The sequence below is a fragment of the Rattus norvegicus genome, chromosome 16 (assembly GCF_036323735.1).
Source record: "Rattus norvegicus strain BN/NHsdMcwi chromosome 16, GRCr8, whole genome shotgun sequence".
In the NCBI taxonomy this organism is placed as follows: domain Eukaryota; kingdom Metazoa; phylum Chordata; class Mammalia; order Rodentia; family Muridae; genus Rattus; species Rattus norvegicus.
The window spans coordinates 19,793,769-19,814,590 of record NC_086034.1 but is presented as its reverse complement, the minus strand read 5'-3'; the positions used below and the strand labels follow the sequence as shown (position 1 = coordinate 19,814,590).

The 20,822-nt window shown below is 43.7% G+C and overlaps 1 protein-coding gene across 4 annotated transcripts; it reads right to left on the bottom strand.

Moving 5' to 3' along the window:
* Positions 1-3,982: 3,982 nt before the first annotated feature.
* Positions 3,983-18,015, bottom strand: Zfp868 (zinc finger protein 868). 4 transcript variants are annotated; one of them, NM_001395045.1, is made up of 6 exons: positions 17,897-18,015; positions 15,796-15,870; positions 9,918-10,257; positions 7,029-7,155; positions 6,704-6,764; positions 3,983-5,586 (listed from the first exon to the last, which is right to left on the bottom strand). In NM_001395045.1, exons 3-6 carry the CDS (start codon positions 9,954-9,956, stop codon positions 4,542-4,544), a joined length of 1,272 nt encoding a protein of 423 aa, NP_001381974.1. In that variant the 5' UTR covers positions 9,957-10,257; positions 15,796-15,870; positions 17,897-18,015; the 3' UTR covers positions 3,983-4,541. The 4 variants fall into 4 exon arrangements, with proteins under 4 accessions (NP_001381974.1, NP_001009538.1, XP_006252978.1 ...); XM_006252916.5 differs by lacking the exon at positions 17,897-18,015 and adding an exon at positions 17,538-17,873 and having other exon boundaries at positions 3,992-5,586; NM_001009538.2 differs by lacking the exon at positions 15,796-15,870.
* Between the last annotated feature and the right edge of the window lie 2,807 nt (positions 18,016-20,822).

Below are 20,822 nucleotides of genomic sequence, written 5' to 3'. Positions count from 1 at the left end.
CCTCTAGGCCAGCTTACCACTTTACATGCTCAACTCAAAATACCAGTCTAGAACGTTCTGGTCTACCCAAGCTTCTCCCACTTCATAAAGTTCATCACGGGACTCAACAAGTATATCAAAGCTCTGTGTCAGTCTTGAAGCCCATGTTGAATTATCCTCTTTAAATCCCAGGAAAGTCTGATGAGACCCAGCGAACTGGAATCAGATTCCAGCAAAGCCAATACTCTCAGCAAATCCTGTCCTTCACTGTCTGCCAATTGGGTACTCACTGGAAACTAAGATGATGATAACTAAGTGTCCTTAATGAATCAAAGAATCCAGCCTATGATAGACTGATTTTCCTCATGCTGCCTCCAGCTATTCAGCCTATGCTTGAGGAGGGAATATAAAGAGAATCTCTTATAAGCACCGCCTGTCAATAAAAATGCTGATGGCCAATGAGCTGATGCACGAAAACAGGAGGTGGAGCATTGGCAGGAAGAGGGTGTTCTGGGAAATAGTGCAAAAGGAAACACAGGAAGTAATTCAAGGAGATGGATGGAGGGGTTGGATATAAACCAGCAAGTAGCTGAATTGAGGCAGCTGCAGGGGAGATGCAAAGGAAGAGGCAGGCCAGGACTGAAATAAGAGGTAACTAACTAAATGGTAAACATAGAATAGTTTAAATAAATTAAGAGCTAGTCACATCCCCTCCCATGCCTCAGAACACCACGAACCAGTAGTCTGTGGTAGCCTTTTTCCTTGCTTAAGTTTTTACCAGTGTGGCTGGAGATAATGTTCAGTGGTTCAGAGGACTTGTTACCCTCACAGCAGCCCCAGATTCTACTCCAAGAATTCACATGGTGGCTCTCAACTATTCATAACTCTAGTTCTAGGAAATCTGATGCCATTTTCTGGCCTCTATGGTCATAAAACAGACAGGCATGACCCTCTGAATTGTAATACTCCCTCCACATTTGAAACAGCCTCAGGAAGGAGGGGGATACTCTTGAGCCTCAGGTGATAAACAGGAAATAAACAAAATGTCAGGTATCTGGGAAAAATAGAAGCTTGAAAGCACCCTGATGGCTCCTACCAACAGCAGACAGGGAGCAAACGGTTGGTGGGGTGAAGACTGGACCAACTGGCTGCAGAAAGGAACTGTGGGGCTGCCTGCAAGCAGCTGAGAATCCCAGTGATTGAACCCACACTAGGGTGGAATTTCTAGTGATACAGCTTTTGAGTTATCCCTGCTCCTAGTAGGCAATCCCTAACCCTTGCTCCTGTTACTAATGCCCCCCTCCAAAGAAAAGTCATTGGTTCACCAAATTGGACACTGGTGCAATCATTACGTTGGTTAGTTATCAGTTCCTTTCCTGGGATGAATAGATGTATATATGTATGTTGCATCTCCCCAAGAAATGTCACATAATACACACACACACACACACACGCACGCAAGCAAAGCATTCACACAGATAAAGTTTTCACCAGTTTGAGCAGTTTAGGTGCTGAGTAATTTCTCATTATTATAGTTTCTTGTACCAGAACGTTGCTAAGGCCCGGGTACTGAATCAGCCTTTCCCTGCTTCTGCATTAAAGGTCAGACCTGAAAGGTATCCTCATCACTTTTACCATCATCTTCTCTTCCTCACCCTCCAATTCTTCCCTGGGTTCCAAGTTCTTATCCAGGGGCCTGTATAGAACATATCTAATTTGTATTCTTTTCCTTTGAACACTGAACCATTAGAAATATAAACAAACACCTTCAAATCACAGGCCAACATGGAGATGCTAGCCACACCTTTCCTCGTAACTCCTCCTTTATAGAAACAACTTTCTCTGAAAAGCTAACTTTGCCTTAAATGTACAACTTATTACACACAGCAGCAGCCAGATAACCCTGCTGCCTTATCCCAGTGCTCTCAGTCCTATGGGATAGTCTTGGCTTGCCCTTAATGGTATACCTTTCTTCCCACAACTAGAATCATGCAGTCATTCCTCCCAAACCCATCTATGATTCTGTCAGGTGCCTATTCAGGCACTAAGTGTTGTGTGAGGAATTTCATAGGGGAACACAAGACACACGCATCTGCATACCTCAGAAAATGAACCTATGGCAGGCCAAAGTGATGATTCACCAAAATCCAACTTGATTGAACCAATTACTTTTTTTAATTATTACTATCTTTAATCTTTTTATAGTCCAGTTGCTATCCCCCACTTCTGCCCTCTGAGAGTTCCTCATCCTATTCCTCCTCCCATCTCCAGAAGGATGTCCCCTGCCTCGTTCAAGTCTGGACAGGTCACCTGGATAAGGGTTATGAGTACAGGACTGTCTTTAAGAACAAATCAAGGTATATCCTGTGGTTTGTTTGCTTGCTCTGGGATTTTAATACTTGCATAGGTGAGACAAACAGTTACTGGGCTTCCTATTTCATTTCTAGGAACACTCTGAAAACGTGCCTGCACCTCAGTTGGACAGGAGTGAGGCAATTATGAGCACTGCTTTGCCAAGCCTATCAGATAAGCACACCTACTTTGCCTTTTGCTATTGTTTACACTTGATGCTTGCTTTAGTGTCCCACTAAACCCACTGAATTCATGACTTCAAGCTGAGCTGCTGCATCTGCTACTGTAAGGCCCACAGATGAAGGACTGAGCTCTTTGTGTATGCTGAGGCTTCTGACATTTGTTTCGTGCACCTCTAGAGAAGGGCACACACACTCAACCTGAAAACAAATAGGCTTTACATGGTAAATCACTCCAATTTCATGAGTTGGAATTTCCTCCTCATCAGGATCAATTTTTGATAGATCAGGCTTTTCTGGTTCATTCACAGAAGGCCATCTTTGGACCCAGAATTCAGCCCTAAAATCAAATAAACTGTACTTAAATCTGTGTGTCTGCCTACATGTATGCATATGCACCACATATAGGACGGTTCCTGTGGAGGCCAGAGGTCGTTAGGGCCCTAGAGGCAGTTGCAAGCTGCTACCGGGGTACTAGAAACTGAACCCAGGTTCGCCAAAACAACAGCAAGTGCTCATAACCACTGAGCCATCCATCTCTCCAGCCCACTAGACTGTACCTTTCACTATATAATCTACAGTACTAAGCCTGGAATTTCTGCTCAATGTACCCATGTCGATTCAGTCTGATCTAGTTTTGTGTTTCTCCCACCATTACAACATACCACTGATATTCGTATCCATACACACTCAAACCCATCTCTTTGCAGGAATCAGAAACAGCAAGTTTCCAGGACCACTCGGATCACAACGTGTACCTTACCTCTGAGGTCTTGGTGAGACTCGAGTCTGCATCAGCCTTGTCTTATTTGGCATTTTTTTCAGGAAATGTCTTTGCAATCCCCTTAGACCACATGGAATTAACTCTGTCTGGTAAGAGTAGAAATCCAATGCTGGGAGCAAAGTGTAGGAACAGGGAGGGATGTACTTGTTTCCTTGGATTGGGTACGATGGCCCAGGATTAAGCAAATACAGCATTAATTGGACTCCGCAGACCAAGGGGGTAAAAAAGTACACTGAGGACTCTGGTGGCACATACCTTTAATGTCGGTGGAAGTGAACAGATCTCTGTTGAGTTCAAAGCCAACCTGGTCTACACATGAGCCCAATGTTACATAGTAAGACCTTACTTAAAAAGAGAGAGAGAGGGGCTGGGGATTTAGCTCAGTGGTAGAGCGCTTACCTAGCAAGCACAAGGCCCTGGGTTCGGTCCCCAGCTCCGAAAAAAAGAAAAAGAGAGAGAGAGAGAGAGAGAGAGAGAGAGGGAAAGTATGGGAGGCACTAGAGAAGATGGAGTGGGATAGGATTTAATCAAAATACAGTGTATGCATAAATAAAATTCTCAAACAATAAAGGAGAAATATAATAAAAAGCCTCAAATTAACTATAAACACCTTTCTGTTACCCAGAAGTGGGGCGGGAGGGGGGTCATGATGTGATATGAAGGTTATTTCAAAGAAATGAGTACTAAGTGGCAATACTAAAAGTACATACCGATTTATTGAACTTGAGAGTAACAGCATAGAATACTTTCCCCAGAACAGGAGTAGATTCAAGCACGTGTCTCAAGAACACTGTTTTGAGTCCGTGGGTTTTCATTAGAAATGGAAAGAGTTCATTCAAAGGGCAGACCTATCGTCTAGTGATTGTAGGAATGGTTTCCTACGTTTGCTAGAAGAGGTTCTACAACCTCACGACGATCCACTGGAGTCTATGTACTTTCTTGGTTGTAGGGCTCTGGAGTTAAATTATTGTGGCTGATGGTCCCTCTTTTCTGGCCTTTCTTCTGCATTACTTCTCCCTCGGACACATGGTCTCCACAAATTCATATGGGAGTTGAAGGGCAGGGGACACCATCTTTGGGTGGTACTACTTCTGGGTGGTGGGGTTAAAAGTCCCTGTGACCCCTGAAGGCTATACTATGTTAGGTTCATCACTATTTTGAGTTCTTACATGTGTTTTCTGTGAATAGGGATAAGCATTTCATCGCACTGTTCACATGCATAAGGTTTGGTGTTGGTGTAAATCCTTTCATGCATTTGAAGGAAACAGGGATAAAGGAATTAGATACTGTTGACATTTATAGGGGTTTTCCACAGCATGAACAGACTGGTGTCTCTTAAAGGAACTCTGCCGGCTGAAGGATCGGCCACACTGTACGCACTGGTACGGTTTCTCCCCAGTATGTCTTCTTTCGTGTAATCGAAGGTAAGAACGATGTGTGAAGGCTTTACCACATTCTTTACATTCATAGGGTTTCTCTCCAGTGTGGCTTCGTTCATGAAATTGAAGATAACTCTGACGTGTAAAGGCTTTTCCACAGTGTTTACATTCATAGGGTTTTTCTCCCGTGTGCGTTCTTTCATGTAATCGTATGGAAGAATGATATCTAAAAGATTTACCACACAGTTTACATTCATAGGGCTTCTCACCAGTGTGAGTTCTCTCATGCATCTGAAGTAGAGAGGGATAGATGAAGGACTTACCACACTCCTTACAGTTATAGAATGTCTCTCCATGCATTATCTTATGTCTGTGAAAGGAGCTGTGAGACTTAAAAACGATATTACATTGTTTACATTCATAGTGTTTTTCTCCAGTATGAACTTTTTCATGCAATCGCAAGTGAGTAAGTCTGCTAAATGCTGTACCACAGTGATTACATTCGAAAGGTTTTTCTCCAGTATGAATTCTTTCATGTGACTGAAGGGCATTGAGGCATCTGAAGGCCTTACTGCACTGTTGACACTTATACGGTCTTTCTTCTACATGGATTTTCTGATGTCTTTGAAGAGAATTGTAAGAGCTCAGCGTTTTACCGCACTGGTTACATTCATAACTTTTCCGTACAGGCTGGCTTCCTACACACTCCTTGTACTCATAGCTGTGATGTCCATTGTAGGTTAGGTGATAAAGCCCATAGGATTTTAAACACACCTCACACTCAGAAGGTCCATTCACAGTGTGAGCTCCCACGTATCCTTTGACACTTGTGAGAAAATTAGCATCAGGCGGCTTCTCTTCATATTCCTCATGTTCATACTCACGTGTGTACTCAGAGTGAGAGACGATGTCCCTATTAAAAGATGAATGACACATGAAAATGTTCCCACATCTCGGCTCATGTTGAGATTGGTGTACGGATAAGGTGTTCCACCCTGACCGCCTTCCTCAGTATCATACAGTGTCTACAAATCTAATTCTGTGAGAAATGGCAAGCACATTAGTGACAGTTGTTTTACCCCTGTCTGCTCATTAGACCATCTTGGACAGCCTGCTACCAAAACAAGCAAACTGTGTGCCCTCACACGACAAGTCTGAAAATCAATGAACTGATGAATTTATAATATGGTTCCCATAAGCCTACAATGGAAATAGTTGCATTTGTCAATGCAGGGTACCAGAACTGGCTCCAGGGAAAGACCAATATATTTGGGGTGTAATTTTTCTACTGATAAATGAATTTAAACTTGTTATTTGTTTTGTTAGTTTGTGGTTAACTTTCATAGCATAGGGGCTGAAAAAAAGGCTCGCTTTGAAACTGACTGCTCCTCTAGAGAAACCTGATTCAGTTCACAGCACCAACGTGGTGGGCGGAAAAACAGGTGTAAACCCAATTCCAGAGGATCTGATGCCCTCTTCTGGCTTCCAAGGACATAGCATGTACATGGTGCACAGACATACAACATACAACACACAGCAAACAACACACAACAAAACATACATAAAATGAAGATAAATAAATATTGCCAGGCAATGGCGGCACACTCCTTTAATCCCAGCACTTGGGAGGCAGAGGCAAGTGGAGCTCTGTGAGTTCAAGATCAGCCTGGTCTACAGAGTAAGTTCTAGGACAGCCAAGGCTACACAGAAAAACGCTGTCTCAAAAGCAAACAAATAAATCAATCTTAAAAACAAAACTTTTGGGCTGGAGAGATGGCTCAGCGGTTCAGAGCACTGACTGCTCTTCCAGAGGTCCTGAGTTCAAATCCCAGCAACCACATGGTGGCTCACAACCATCTGTAATGAGATCTGGTGCCCTCTTCTGGCCTGCAGTCACATATGCAGGCAGAATGCTGTACATAAAATAAATAAAATAAATCTTTAAAAAAAAAAAAACAAAAACAAAACCTTTTACAGCATATTAAAATGTCTACAAGAAATATTTCTTTGCACCTGTGCATGCAAATTACCTTAGATTTATTTCAGGATCTTCACAATGATCTTCAATTTTCTGGTCTTCCCATTCATATCCTAAACCATGGTCACAGAGAATGTGTGATGAATTATTAGAATGTGTATTGTACCTATTTCTTCACCACATTCTTCCCTTTCCACATCCAAATCCCAACACCCATCGATAACCAGAAAACCAGTTTATGGAGTGAAGATAAGATATTTTTGTTTTGTTTAACACAGGGTTTCAACTCACTATGTAGATGAGGCTGGCCTAAAACTCATATAGATGCTCTGGCCTCTGCTCCTGACTGCTGGGATTAAAGGCATGGTCAGTCTTGCCTGTATCAGTGAGGTTCCTGAAGGTCTCCAGCATCACATCTCCATAGAGACTCTTCTGAGAAGCTTCCAGCAAATCCCACTCGTCCTGAGTGAAGTGCACCACCAGATCCTCAAAGCTCACCAAACCCTAAAACATTCCATTTTAGGATATGAAAGAGTGGGTGAGAAAGACACATCCGTCCACAACTGTCAGTATGGCCGTGTAATTCTGTGGTTTCCACACACTCATTCCATGGCACACAAGTGCAGTAAAAGCACTGAGTGATGTTCAGAGATGGCGGACAGCCCGTGCTCCACTACTGCGTCCAGGGAGGAGATGTGCTGCTTCCCACCTCACTCCCTTTCCTGTCCCCAGAGCACCCTATCCCGTATACACACAGCAGCATAACACGGGCTCGGGAGGCTACTGCCCTTGGAAACTCATGCTCAAGAGTTTAAGCCTATTCCTTGATATTCCTGACATTCAAAGAAATTTCTGAAAACAAGGTTAAAAGAAAGACAACATGGAGTTCAGTGAACTGACATAATAGAACCTCTGAAACAAGTACTTCAGAAATGTTCCTAAACATGGAGTGAACGATACCCTATAACAACAAACGTCGAACCCTGGAGAAGAGAGACCCGATTCCCAAGGTACCCCATAATCACATACAAACGCTCTTTAAGACAAGGATTTGGTGTATGCTTGCTGTGCGTGGGCACACGCACTCTGCGAGCGTGGGAGTCAGTTTGCTCCTCAGGTTATCAGGCTTGGTGGTGGGTGCACTGCTGGCCCAAACGCTCGTTCACTTTGGTTTTTGGTTTTTGTTTTGTTGAGACAAAGTTCAGTATGTAGCCTTGCTTGCCGACCTGTAGATTGCTAGGTAGACCAGGCTGGCCTCAAACACACAGAAATCCCCTGCCTCAGCATCCCAAGTGACAGGATTAAAGGTATGTATTATCATACCCAGCAACGCTCACTTTTTAACAACTAAAAAATGAGGAAATAATGCAGAGAAACACAAATGTGACAAGTGAAACAAAGGGAAAAATTAAATACAGCATCTCTGAAAAATACTATCAGTTACTATACAACCTAAACACTGGAGACCAAGAGTTCCTATATATGAACTTATAGGGGCAATGTCACATTCAAATGATTAAAATAATAAAAAAATAAGCAACTCCATGGTCACAAACTTAGTAACCTATATGAAATTAACAAATTCGTTGAAATGATCAATTTAGTCCAACAATCATAAAGGAATAAATGGAGATGGGGTAGCTTAAATGAAACAGACAAATTATTTGAAGACTATCAAGAAGAGAGATTAAATGTATAAATGTGCACGTACACAGGTAGGAAAGAAATTAAATCAACACTTAATAGTTGCAAACAGAGCAAGGGCTCCCTGTGTCATTGCCAATGGATGCCACGAGACTCTCCTGGGTAACTTCCTTTTCTTCAGAATGCTGGCCAGAGCCCAAATATGGTTTTTCTGGTACTCTAGGCTTATCTGCCATGAGACTGACCACTATGCCAATTTACTCAAAAGACACTGTGCTTTGGTTTTTTGTTTGTTTGTTTTTGGTGTTTTGGGTTTTTTTTTTTTTTCTTCTCCTATCCATCTCCCCTTCCCAATAGCTGCCAGAACTTACAGCTTGTCAGTCCTGAGGATTTCTTTTAGATTCATAGATAGAACTGTCCTTAAGCTTTGAGACAGCTCTTAAATCCTTCCAAAAAATCACTCTGTGTGTATGCCTATATGTGTGCATGTGTGTGTATGTGCACCATGTGCATGCAAGTGCACACAGAGGTCAAGCACCGGATACCTTGGAACTAGAGTTACAGCAGTTGTGACCTGCCATGTAAGTTCTAGGAACTGATTCTGGGTCCTCTGCTCTTAACCACTGACCCATCTCTTCAGTCACCCTTAAATTCTTCTTAGTAATGAGACTAAAATTTCCCATGTGCAAATCCGACAGAACTCCCCAAATTTCTAGTGACATTTCTTGTTGGTATGAAGCACGCTATTTTAGGTGATTATTTCAAGTCTTCAATTATGAAGAAAACAGAAGACTCAGAAGAGAGTAACGAACATGTCAACTCCAAAACAGAGAATGATCAGGGCAGGAGAGATGCCTCAGTTAAGAGCAATGGCTGCTCTTCCAGAGGACAAGGTTCGATTCCCAGCACCTAAATGGCAGCTCACACCATCTATACCTGCAGTTCCAGAGGATCTGACCCACACACAGACTACACGCAGGCAAAACCCAAGTACATAAAATAAAATTGTTAAAATTTAAAAAAGCAGAACACAGCAAGAACACTACAGGAAGTGAGCAAAGAGGTGGTAGAGAAATGGAAGACAGAGGAGCCAACTGGTTTGTGCGCCATGAAGAGAGGCAGAACTGGAGACTCAAAAGGCAGTTGCTGTCCCTGCTCCTTGGGAAAGGGTGAGTTACACCAACAGAGCCAGTAACAAATACAAGTGCCAGTGGGCCAGTGGCTTCTTCCTTTGAGAAAATGGACCACTGCAAGGGAAGCTGTTTAGACAAGTGTGCACATGGGGCAGCTTCCGTGGTGATATCGTCTTGTTTGTGTTTTCCTTTCTTTTCTTTAGGAGTGGGGGTTTGCAAGGACAGAGCATAGATATGGAGGGATGGGGAGATGAGTGAGATTGGGGTGTATAATGTGAAATTCCCAAAGAACCAATAAAAAAGTTTTTAAAAATAAAAAAAACACAAATTAAATAAGAGAATGATGACTTTAAACTATGTTTAAGGTACATATAAGAAAACAGAATGACACAGGTCTAGCTACCTGAGTCAGTATTCTCTTGAGGACAGAAATAAAAGAGCAAATAAGAAGGGAACTTAATATATTACTTTATCTAATTTACAACTTACCTGATCAGGCCGGGATAGTCCAACAATGGGGGTCTCCATGATGGAGAGGCTCCATCCACAGGGCTGGAAGCCTCGGGAGCTCCAATCTGGCACTAGGGGCTCAGAAGACGCCCGGAAGCTTCTTCAGTGGTCTTCAGTCCACACTGGAGGCCCAAGACACTGGCTCCAATGTCAGGGAAGGGTGGCAGCAGCAGTGGCAATGGGGCAGATGCACTCACCAGCAAGAAGTGAAGGCAAGCAGGAACAAACACTGCTCCTTCTGTGGACTTCCTTCTCAAAGTGCCACCTACTGTAAGACGACGGGGGTCTTCTCACCTCAGTTAATCCTCCCTGAAATTTCCTGGCAGACACAGAGACAGGCCTCTTAGTTGATTCCAGAGGCATTCAAGTAGACAGTAATGATCAGACATCACACAAGCAACCAGCAGTGTTCAGGACCTGTGCACCACTGAGCACCGTGCACCCTCTCAGCTTCAGACTCTGCCTTTCTCCGCTGTCTCCGCCCACAGGCTCCCCTCACGCTAGTCTCACCTCTGACTAAATGTGTCTCAGGCGCCATCATCAGCAAGTGCACTTTAACTACTGGTTTTCACATCTATCCCTGGCCGTTCCTATCACATGGCTGGCCCAACCTTGCACACAACCTTGATGCAAGCTCTGCTAACTCCCCTGGGCTCAGAAGGCCTTTCCCACCTGAGTTGGGCCGCTCCAGCTGAGAGCCAAGCTCACTGGAGCCACACATGGTAAAGGTTTTCAGGTTTTGAAGTGATCAGCTCTGTTTTTATTATTCTGAGCTTTTCTAGCAATACTTCACTCGTACCATCAGGAATATGTACCTTTCTCAGAGCCCCTCTGAAGGCCAGCGGCTCGGCGCTCTCTTTATCTTTCTATTGTCCATGTTCTCACTGAACTCTCGTCACATAGCTCAGTGTTTTAGTTATAAAGATTGAGCAATGTATCAATGAAAAGAAAACCAAGTAATAAAGTCATAAAAATCAAGAAATAAAATTTCAAAGGGAAAACTTTAAAAAATGAAATGAAAACAAAACAAACAAACCAGAGAGGATGGGAGGGACAAGCAATCAGGACTCACACCAAGCTGAGCGCTGTGAGGCACACCTTAAATCCTCTTACTCAGGAAACAGGCAAGAGTCCCCAGAGATCAAGCCTGGTACACAGAGTGAGTTTAATAGAGACACAGTCTTAAAATACAAAGACAAAGGGGTTGGGGATTTAGCTCAGCGGTAGAGCGCTTGCCTAGCGAGCACAAGGCCCTGGGTTCGGTCCCCAGCTCCGAAAAAAAAAAAGAAAAAAGAAAAAAAAAATACAAAGACAAATTTACACCAATCTGGTTCAATGTGTCTCAGAAAAGCAAACACTTCTGAATTTGAAGTACAAAGCTACCAGCCCACCATAAAAATCAATTAGGGTGTGCGTACACATGTACATGTACACGCATACACACACACACACACACACACACACACATCCATTACATATATGTATACCACATCTTCACTATCCATTCATCACTGATGGGCATCTAAGCAGTCCTCATTTTCTAGAGATTTTGAATAAAACAGTGATAAGCATGGTTGAGAGAGTCTCTCTATAGTAGGGTATCTTCCTGCATACGGTATATCGTATGCCGTATACTGCAGTAGGAGATCGAGTCCTGTGAGTATATGCCTAGGAATGTAATAATTGGGTGTGGTGGCTAGAATAAGAATGGCCCCCCAGAATGCATCTCGAACACATGGGCACTGGAGAAAATTTCCTGAACAAAACACCAATGGCTTATGCTCTAAGATCAAGAATCGACAAATGGGATCTCATAAAACTGCAAAGCTTCTGTAAGGCAAAGGACACTGTGGTTAGGACAAAACGACAACCAACAGATTGGGAAAAGATCTTTACCAATCCTACAACAGATAGAGGCCTTATATCCAAAATATACAAAGAACTCAAGAAGTTAGACCGCAGGGAGACAAATAACCCTATTAAAAAATGGGGTTCAGAGCTAAACAAAGAATTCACAGCTGAGGAATGCCGAATGGCTGAGAAACACCTAAAGAAATGTTCAACATCTTTAGTCATAAGGGAAATGCAAATCAAAACAACCCTGAGATTTCACCTCACACCAGTGAGAATGGCTAAGATCAAAAACTCAGCTGACAGCAAATGCTGGCGAGGATGTAGAGAAAGAGGAACACTCCTCCATTGTTGGTGGGATTGCAGACTGGTACAGCCATTCTGGAAATCAGTCTGGAGGTTCCTCAGAAAATTGGACATTGAACTACCTGAGGACCCAGCTATACCTCTCTTGGACATATACCCAAAAGATGCCCCTACATATAACAAAGACACGTGCTCCACTATGTTCATAGCAGCCTTATTTATAATAGCCAGAAGCTGGAAAGAACCCAGATGCCCTTCAACAGAGGAATGGATACAGAAAATGTGGTACATCTACACAATGGAATATTACTCAGCTATCAAAAACAATGACTTTATGAAATTCATAGGCAAATGGATGGATCTGGAAAATATCATCCTGAGTGAGGTAACCCAATCACAGAAAAAACACCCATGGTATGCACTCATTGATAAGTGGCTATTAGCCCAAATGTTTGAATTGCCCTAGATGCACAGAACACATGAAACTCAAGACAGATGATCAAAATACGAATGCTTTACTCCTTCTTTAAAAGGGGAACAAGAATACCCTTGGCAGAGAGTAGAGAGGCAAAGTGTAGAACAGAGGCAGAAGGAACACCCATTCAGAGCCTGCCCCACATGTGGCCCATACATATACAGCCACCCAGTTAGATAAGATGGATGAAGCAAAGAAGTGCAGGCTGACAGGAACCGGATGTAGATCTCTCCTGAGAGACACAGCCAGAATACAGCAAATACAGAGGCGAATGCCAGCAGCAAACCACTGAACTGAGAATAGGACCCCCATTGAAGGAATCTTAGAAAGGACTGAAAGAGCTTGAAGGGGTTTGAGACCCCATATGAACAACAATGCCATCCAACCAGAGCTTCCAGGGACTAAGTCACTACCCAAAGACTATACATGGACTGACCCTGGGCTCCAACCTCATAGGTAGCAATGAATAGCCTAGTAAGAGCACCAGTGGAAGGGGAAGCCCTTGGTCCTGCCAAGACTGAACCCTCAGTGAACATGATTGTTGGGGGGAGGGCGGTAATGGGGGAGGATGGGGAGGTGAACACCCATAGAGAAGAGGAGGGGTTAAGGGGATGTTGGCCCGGAAACCGGGAAGGGGAATAACAATCGAGATGTAAATAAGAAATACTCAATAAGGGGCTGGAGAGATGGCTCAGCGGTTAAGAGTACCCGACTACTCTTCCAGAGGTCCTGAGTTCAATTCCCAGCCACCACATGGTGGCTCACAACCATCTGTAAAAGAGATCCGATGCCCTCTTCTGGTGTATCTGATGACAGCTACAGTGTACTTATATATAATAAATGAATAAATCTAAAAACAAAAAGAAAGAAAGAAAGAAAGAAAGAAATACTCAATAAAGATTAAAAAAACAATATTTTTATAAATGTAAAAAAAAAAAGAATGACCCCCCCCCCCCAGAGGCTCCTGTATCTGAATGCATAGTCATCAGGGAGTAGCACTACTTGAGAAGGATTATGAGGCATGGCCTTGTTGGAATAGGTGGCCTTGTTGGAGGGAATGTGTCACTGGAGGTGGACTTTGAAGTTTCAAAAGCCCATGCCAGTCTCAGTGCCTCTCTTCCTGAGATCTGGATGTAGAACTCTCAGTCACTTCTCCAGCACCATGTCTTCTGCAGGCCACCACGCTCCTTGTCATGATAATGAACTAAACCTCTGAAACTGTATGCTTGTCCCAATTTCAAGCTTTGCTTATAAAAGTTGCCATGGTCATGGTGTCCCTTCACAGCAATAGAACAGTGACTAGGACTCTGGGTCCTATGTAGTTTTAAACAAGCTGTTAGAGGAATAACCCACCATTCTCTGACTGGATTTGAGACTTGCTTCCCAAGAGGAAATCCATACCTAACACTGTAAACCTGCCCAAAAACTCACGCCTCTAGGAATAAACTTACTAACAGACTTTAGCTACACTGTCCTAGAGCCAGGTCACTTTCTAAACATCTTTGTTCATACCACAAACAAATGCTGCTCCTAGTCTTAATCACAGAGGCCTCCTTTTGCAATGAATGTCAGTGAACACAGGATGCAGGGGCGTTCAAAGAGCTGAGAATAAGTGACAGCTAAATGCTCAACCCAAATAGGACATTTTTAAAATTACTTTTAATTTTGGTTTTGATATTTTACTTTGATTTGCAAGTGTGGATGTTATGACTTTATGTGTTTCTATGCAACATGCTCGTGCAGAAGAGGAACTGGAGTTACAAATGGTTGTGAGCCACCATGTAAATGGTAGGAATTAAACTGTGGTCTTTTGAAAGAGCAGCCAGTGCTCTTAATTTCTGAGTCATTTCTCCAGCCCTGAATAGGACATTTATACTATTATCTCTTAGGGATCACAGCACAGAAGGGGGTGAAAAACTGTATGAGCAGGAGAGGAGAGAGAGAAGGGCTATGAAGTCCTCACTTCTGGGCATAGCGGTGACAGTGCTGTCATGACCTCATAGTAGTTGTGGTCACATCCAATAGGAGTACTCAAAACAGCACCAAACCAGTCAATTACGGGTCGGGGAGGGGCCTGCAGTGCTCAACTACTCTTCCTTGAATTATTAACCACTGACAGAGTCTGGAAAAAGAAGTCATGGTCTTTAGTTATGCATCAGCTGAGGTGCCCACCCAGCTCCAGTGACTAGTTCCAAACTCAGAAAATCCTGGTGAGTTCAGTGAGCTCCAACACAGAATTTAAGAAAGGAGATCAGAAAGGGAACTGCAGTGATAAGGTGGACTGGAGTTGCGCTGGAGTACGAAAGCACGCACTGTATACAAGTATGAAATTGTTAAAGGGGAAACTTATTTAAATCATAAAAATCTTAAGGAGAAAAAAGTATCATGACTCATACTGCTACTCCAGAACTTTGAGGGCAGCAAGAGAAGCGGGAATTTAAGACCATACTTACCTGCACAAGGACCTACCTACATAACACAGAAATTAACTAAAACAAATCAAGAACAAACTTACTGCAGTAAGAAATTAAGACAGGTGTGCAAAACTAACGTCAAAATTCAAGCTGTTGGATGAAGCTCAATGGCAGAGCACACAAGAACCAGAGTTCAATTCCCAACATGCACCTCCCCACGAAAACTTAAAAACCAATGGAACCTATCATCCACAAGTAAATAACAAAAGTCATATGAACGGGCTGCAGGGACGGCTCCAACGTCAAAGCACTGGCTGCTCCTCCAGAGGACCCGGGTTCAATTCCCAGCACCCTGGTGGCTCACAGCTGTCTGTAACACCAGTTCCAGGGGATCTAATACCCTCCTCAACCCTCCCCAGACACCAGTACACAGACTTAAACACAGGCAATACACCCATAGAAATAAATATAAAAATAATTTTAAATCATGATCATGCTATATTTAAGGGAGAATAAGACTGTATGTCAACAAAAGGAGAAGTAAGCTTTTTCAGAAGAAATTAAAAAAAAAATGGTTTTGCCCAAAGAAAATCTCAAAAATCAATAAAAATTCAAGGAACTACATTGATACCATAGCAAATGTATAGGATACACAATTCTGCCCTGCTCCTGTACATTGGCAATAAGCCATAGGATGTGAAAATAAAAACACTGGCCTGCTTGTATATCAGTAAAGATGAACGGCACAGAGAAAAGTAAACCCAGACGGAACAAAGAACTGCAGACAGGCTGGGTGTGGTGCTGCACATACTCGAAAGGCAGAGGCGGGCAGGTTGCTGTGAGTTCCAGAGTCCCTGGTCACACAGGTCACACGGTGAGACTTTGTCTAAAGAGACAAAAATAATGGGTTGGGAGGGGGAGGCCTGCAGAGAGTAACTACAAATTCCTTATTTTTGAATTATGCATTTTATACATATAGGTGTTTTGCCCCCCCGACATTCATGCCTGGTGACAATGAAGGCCAGAAGGGGGCTTTAGATCTCCTTCGGCCTGAAGTTAAGGATGGGTGTAAGCCTTCACGTAATCACTGGAAATCCACCTACAAGAGCAGCAGAGCTCTTAGCCACTAAGTCAGCTCTCCAGCCTCACACTATAAATCACCAAAGAAAGCAATGAACCTAATACAGGGAATGCCACTGTAGGATCCTGGACATCAAGTGTTGAAGGGCACAGTTTGCTGTGTCCTGTCCCATGCTGTGAAAAAAAAAAAAAAACTGTGGCTTTCCAGGCAATGCCTGGCCCTGAGTGACTCCATTTGACGGGAAGAGAATGATTACAGCCGGTTCATGCTCAAACAATACTATCTGTTCACCCAGATAGCACAGACTCCTAAGGCTTGTTCCTGAGAACAGAAAGGGAGCTACTCTATAAGTTTATCAGGGTGAGCTGAGACTAGAGGGGCACGTGAATGTATTACAATGCTATCAGGAAAACCAGGAAAGGTTTTCCCTCTCCTGGCTTCTTAAAGTGATAAACACCTACTACTCCTAGGATGTCTAGCCCCAAACCAACCTATGATCTGATACCTGGCATATGAATCAAGAAAGGACAAGCAGGAACTCCTATCTCTGAGGTTTCAATTCAACTAGGTCCCTTGACGCAGTCTATTCAACTGCCTGGTCCTCCACCTATTCCCTACCTAAACCTGGACCTGAGCCCACAGTTGCCTGTCCTTAGAGCCTGTTTCTGCTTTCTATCTAGAACTGTCAGCAAAGCTGACAAGCCTGAGTCCTCCCTGGGACTTGTCAAAGGCTTCCTCCCTGTGGCACAAGTTGTTTGGAGTTCCTTATTAGACAAGCTCTACCTACATATCTATCAGCCTACTTCTAAGCCTTTTACCTGTATTCATTTTATAAACTAAATATATGCATAGATATACTGTGTTTGTGACATAAGAATTCATATTAATAATTAAGACTAAAATAAATCCCACATTGGCCTTGTCCCGATTACAAAAGTGAAATCATCTGGCAAATTGCTGCCATCAAAACCTTTCAAATTTATTGTTATTCAAAAACATTCTGATACTTTCGGAGGATACAAATGTGCCCATCTATATTTCTAGCATAGAAATATAGATGCTCATGACAGGAAATCTCAATGTCAGCTCTCAGTTAAAACTAGAAGCTCAGCATACGTCCAATAAAAACCCTAAGATAAAGTAACAGCAAGTGAGTTATATGCGTGGAAATGAAGAGAAGACCCAGAATGGTGAACACAATACAGAGGAGTCAACCACAACACTTGCTAACAGTTCTCAGCGAAGGTCAGTACTCAAAACAATGCACTATTTGTGGGAGGGAAAACTAGCAAGCCCACAAATGCATAAGCAGAAATAAAAACAAAAATATAATCAAAGGATGTTTGACAGAACAAAATAAATTCAATGAGACAAGTCATATTTCCCAGAGCTGTTTCTAAACACCTTTGCAAAGAAACTCACTGGACTTTACAAATGTCGCAAAATTAACCTAAAGAGGGTCCCATACTTACATGTGGAACGCAAAGTTCAGAACTTCTCGAAGGCAGCACAAAGAACCCAGACAGCCTTAGTCTAGCAAGCAGCCTTACTAGCAAGCGCAATACTAAAACAAGGCTGTGCGCGCCAGCCCGAGTCGTGACGTCATCAGTGCACTGGCTCCCTCCCTCCCCCCGCAGGGCGGGGCCTCCGGCTCAGCTCTGACGCGGAAGAGGATCAGGGCGGAAGTACCTACGGGCTCAGGCAGAGGCCTAGGGGTCGCAGTCCCTCTGTCCCCGCGCCCACTGGCCAAGCCCCGGGGCGGGCCCACCACCCCGGCTTCCGCGGCTCAACCGATCGCTCCTCCCGTCAGAGGACAGCGGCCCTCGCTCACCATGGCGCGGCTCCGAACTCGCCCGTGCTCCCCTCTCAGCTCCAAGCAGGGACTCCCACAACGGCCTTTCTCAGGCTTGGTTAAGAACCTTTAGCTAGCATGGCGGCCGAAAAGAACCCGCTCCCCGCCTCCCAGGAGCTTCTGATTGGACAACCTGCCTGGAGATCTTGATTGGCTAGATCTGCTCTGCGTGGGCTGAGTGACACGAGCGGCTCCTCTGGACGCTCTTAGGCTGTGAGGCTAGAGCCCATTGTTTAGTGTTGTGGTGGCCAGCAGGTGTCAACATAGGCTCATGGCTTTTGTGTGTACTTCTAGGTGTGCCCTACTGAATGACCAGTAAATAGTTGACCATGTCAAGCCAGTTTTATGACTCTGTATACCTAGGAACAAGTTCGCCACCAGTGACAAAGATCAGAAAGTCATAAATTCAAGGTCATTTTCCACTACGTAGTAGTTTTGAGGCCAGTCTCTGCGGCATGACACTCAAAAAAAAAAAAAAAAAAAAAAAAAAAACCTAATTAAAAGCTGATCATGACTTTAATCCAGCACTCTAGAGGCAGAAGCAGGCAGATCTCTATGAGATCTAGGCCAGCTTGGTCTACACAATGAGACCCTACCTCAAACTAAAAAGTTGTCCGTCATTGAATGGTTCAGTCTACAAATGTGCTGCACATACACTCATGTAGGCTCACATGTATTGCATGTAAAATAAATATTTACACATCAACTCTACAGCAGCAATGGCATCTAGTGAGAGCGAGTTAGATGATATCCCAGAATGAGAACTCAAATGATGATTTTAAGTATGTTCAAAGACACAGACAACTGAACAAAATACAGAAGGCAGTGGACAGTATGAAAGAGGAACTCAACATAGAGAAAAGCCAGTCTGAAATGTGGAAATAAAAAACTGTGGTTAGCCTCATCAATAGAATAGACCAAGGAGAGAACTGAATGGCTGAGCTTGAAGACACAGTGGAGGAAGTGAACAATCTAACAGGACATAGGTAGCATGAAGATAATGAGGAGTTATCAGTGAAAATGGCGGATAGGCACAGCACTGAAAAGACCACATTCAGGGCTGACAGGCATGTGTCTGACAGACTTTCCTAGAAATGTCAGAAGTCTCATCAGTCATGACCTGGACAAGGACACCAGAAAACATGCTAATGGGAACAAAGGCCACAGAGGTTTTAAGCCAATGTGGTCCACGTGGCAAGTTCCAGCCTAGTCAGAGCTACAGAGTGAGATCCTGTCTTATTTTTGTTTTTTGGTTGGTCTGCTTGTTTGGTTGGTTTGGTTTTGGTTTTGGTTTTGGTTTTTAATGTATACAGTGTTCTACCTGCATGTATGTCTGTAGACCAGAAGAGGACACCAGATCACACTATAGGAGATTAAGAGACACCATTTTTATGGGTGCTGGGAATTGAACTTAGGAACTCTGGAAGAGCATCCAGTGTTCTCAACGACTAAGCCATCACTCCAGCTCCTTAGTTTAGTTTTGCTTTGTTTTGGGAGTGGGATTGTTTGGGGTTTTTGTTTTTGTTTTTGTTTTTTTTTTTTTGGTTTGGAGTTTTTGTTTGTTGGTTGTTTTTTATTTGTTTGTTTTGTTGTTATTGGGGTTGGTGTTGCTTTTGTTTAGTTTTCAGTTTGGGGTTGTTTTGTTTTTTTTTTATGTTTGTTTGATTATTGTTGTTTTTCCAAGACAGGGTCTCTCTGTGTAGCCCAGGCTTTGAGCCCAAACTCAGAGATCATCTACCTGACTCTGCCTTCCAAGTGCTGGGATTAGAGCTGTGCACCGCAACTTCTCAGACATTTTTATTTTTATTTTATTCACTTTATTTTATCTTTATGTACATTTTTAAATTTTAAATAAAAAGAAAAGGTTAAACTGTTGCCCTACATGAGTAGACAATGCTGTTGGGTGACAAAACTTTTCCTAGGGAGAAGCAACGAACAAGCCAACAGGGATCCCACAACACACCAAAGTACAAATACCACCGAAGTTCAACCTTGTAAACCAGTGGCTTTCCTGGGCTTCCTTATGGGGCCAGAAATGACTGAAAGACAGCTGCATCACCAAAGCCCACCCCAGCATGAGTGACAGCTCAGAAAAGCTGGGAACCTGCAGCACAGTGCACAGCCTTCAGGCAGGTCATCTGGTTTCGACAGGGAACACACCACTGTTGTGAAATGGACACGCTGTCACAGTGCCTTCTACACATTCATGCTTATTCACACGCTGTAGTGCTTCTCTCAACCTCAGCCAGAGCCCTGCTCCCCGCAGCACAGACTCCTAAGTGTTCAAAGTACTGAGAATAAGTAGCTGCTGACTGCTCAGCCCTGAAGGAGGCCGCTAGATCAATCTCCTACCAGCAAGGCTCAGGAACCTCATGGAAGGAGGCTGGAGAAGGAGCGAGGGGTGGGGGATGAGGATTACTGTGAAAGTCATGGGCGAGGCATGGAGAGTGCAGGGGTAAACCCACTGCAGCGATAGTCACCTCCACATCATCAGGCCAACTGGTCAGTCAGCATTTCAACAGCAGTATCAACGGTCTGAGGGAGAAAATAAAGAGGACAGAGGCATGAACTTGGAGAGGGACATGATGTGGGGCCTGGAGGATGTGGAGATAGAGTTGGAAGAAGATACAAAGAAGATACATTGAGCTTCCAGTTTATGATACAAAGAAGATACATTGAGCTTCCAGTTTATGCCTGCGCCCAGAACTAAACCAGTCCCACAGCCCTCTGTACCCAAATCCAAATCTCTCTTCTGAGAGAAGTGTGGACAGTCCTGAGAGCTCAGAGGAGGCAACCTTCTGCTCACATTCCTGGCCCAAGAGGAGCCCCCCCTAGTGCCTCTGTGCCCTCTGGGCACAGGAAAATAGGAGCAGTCAAGGTCAGGACCCTTCCAGTTTCTGCCTGC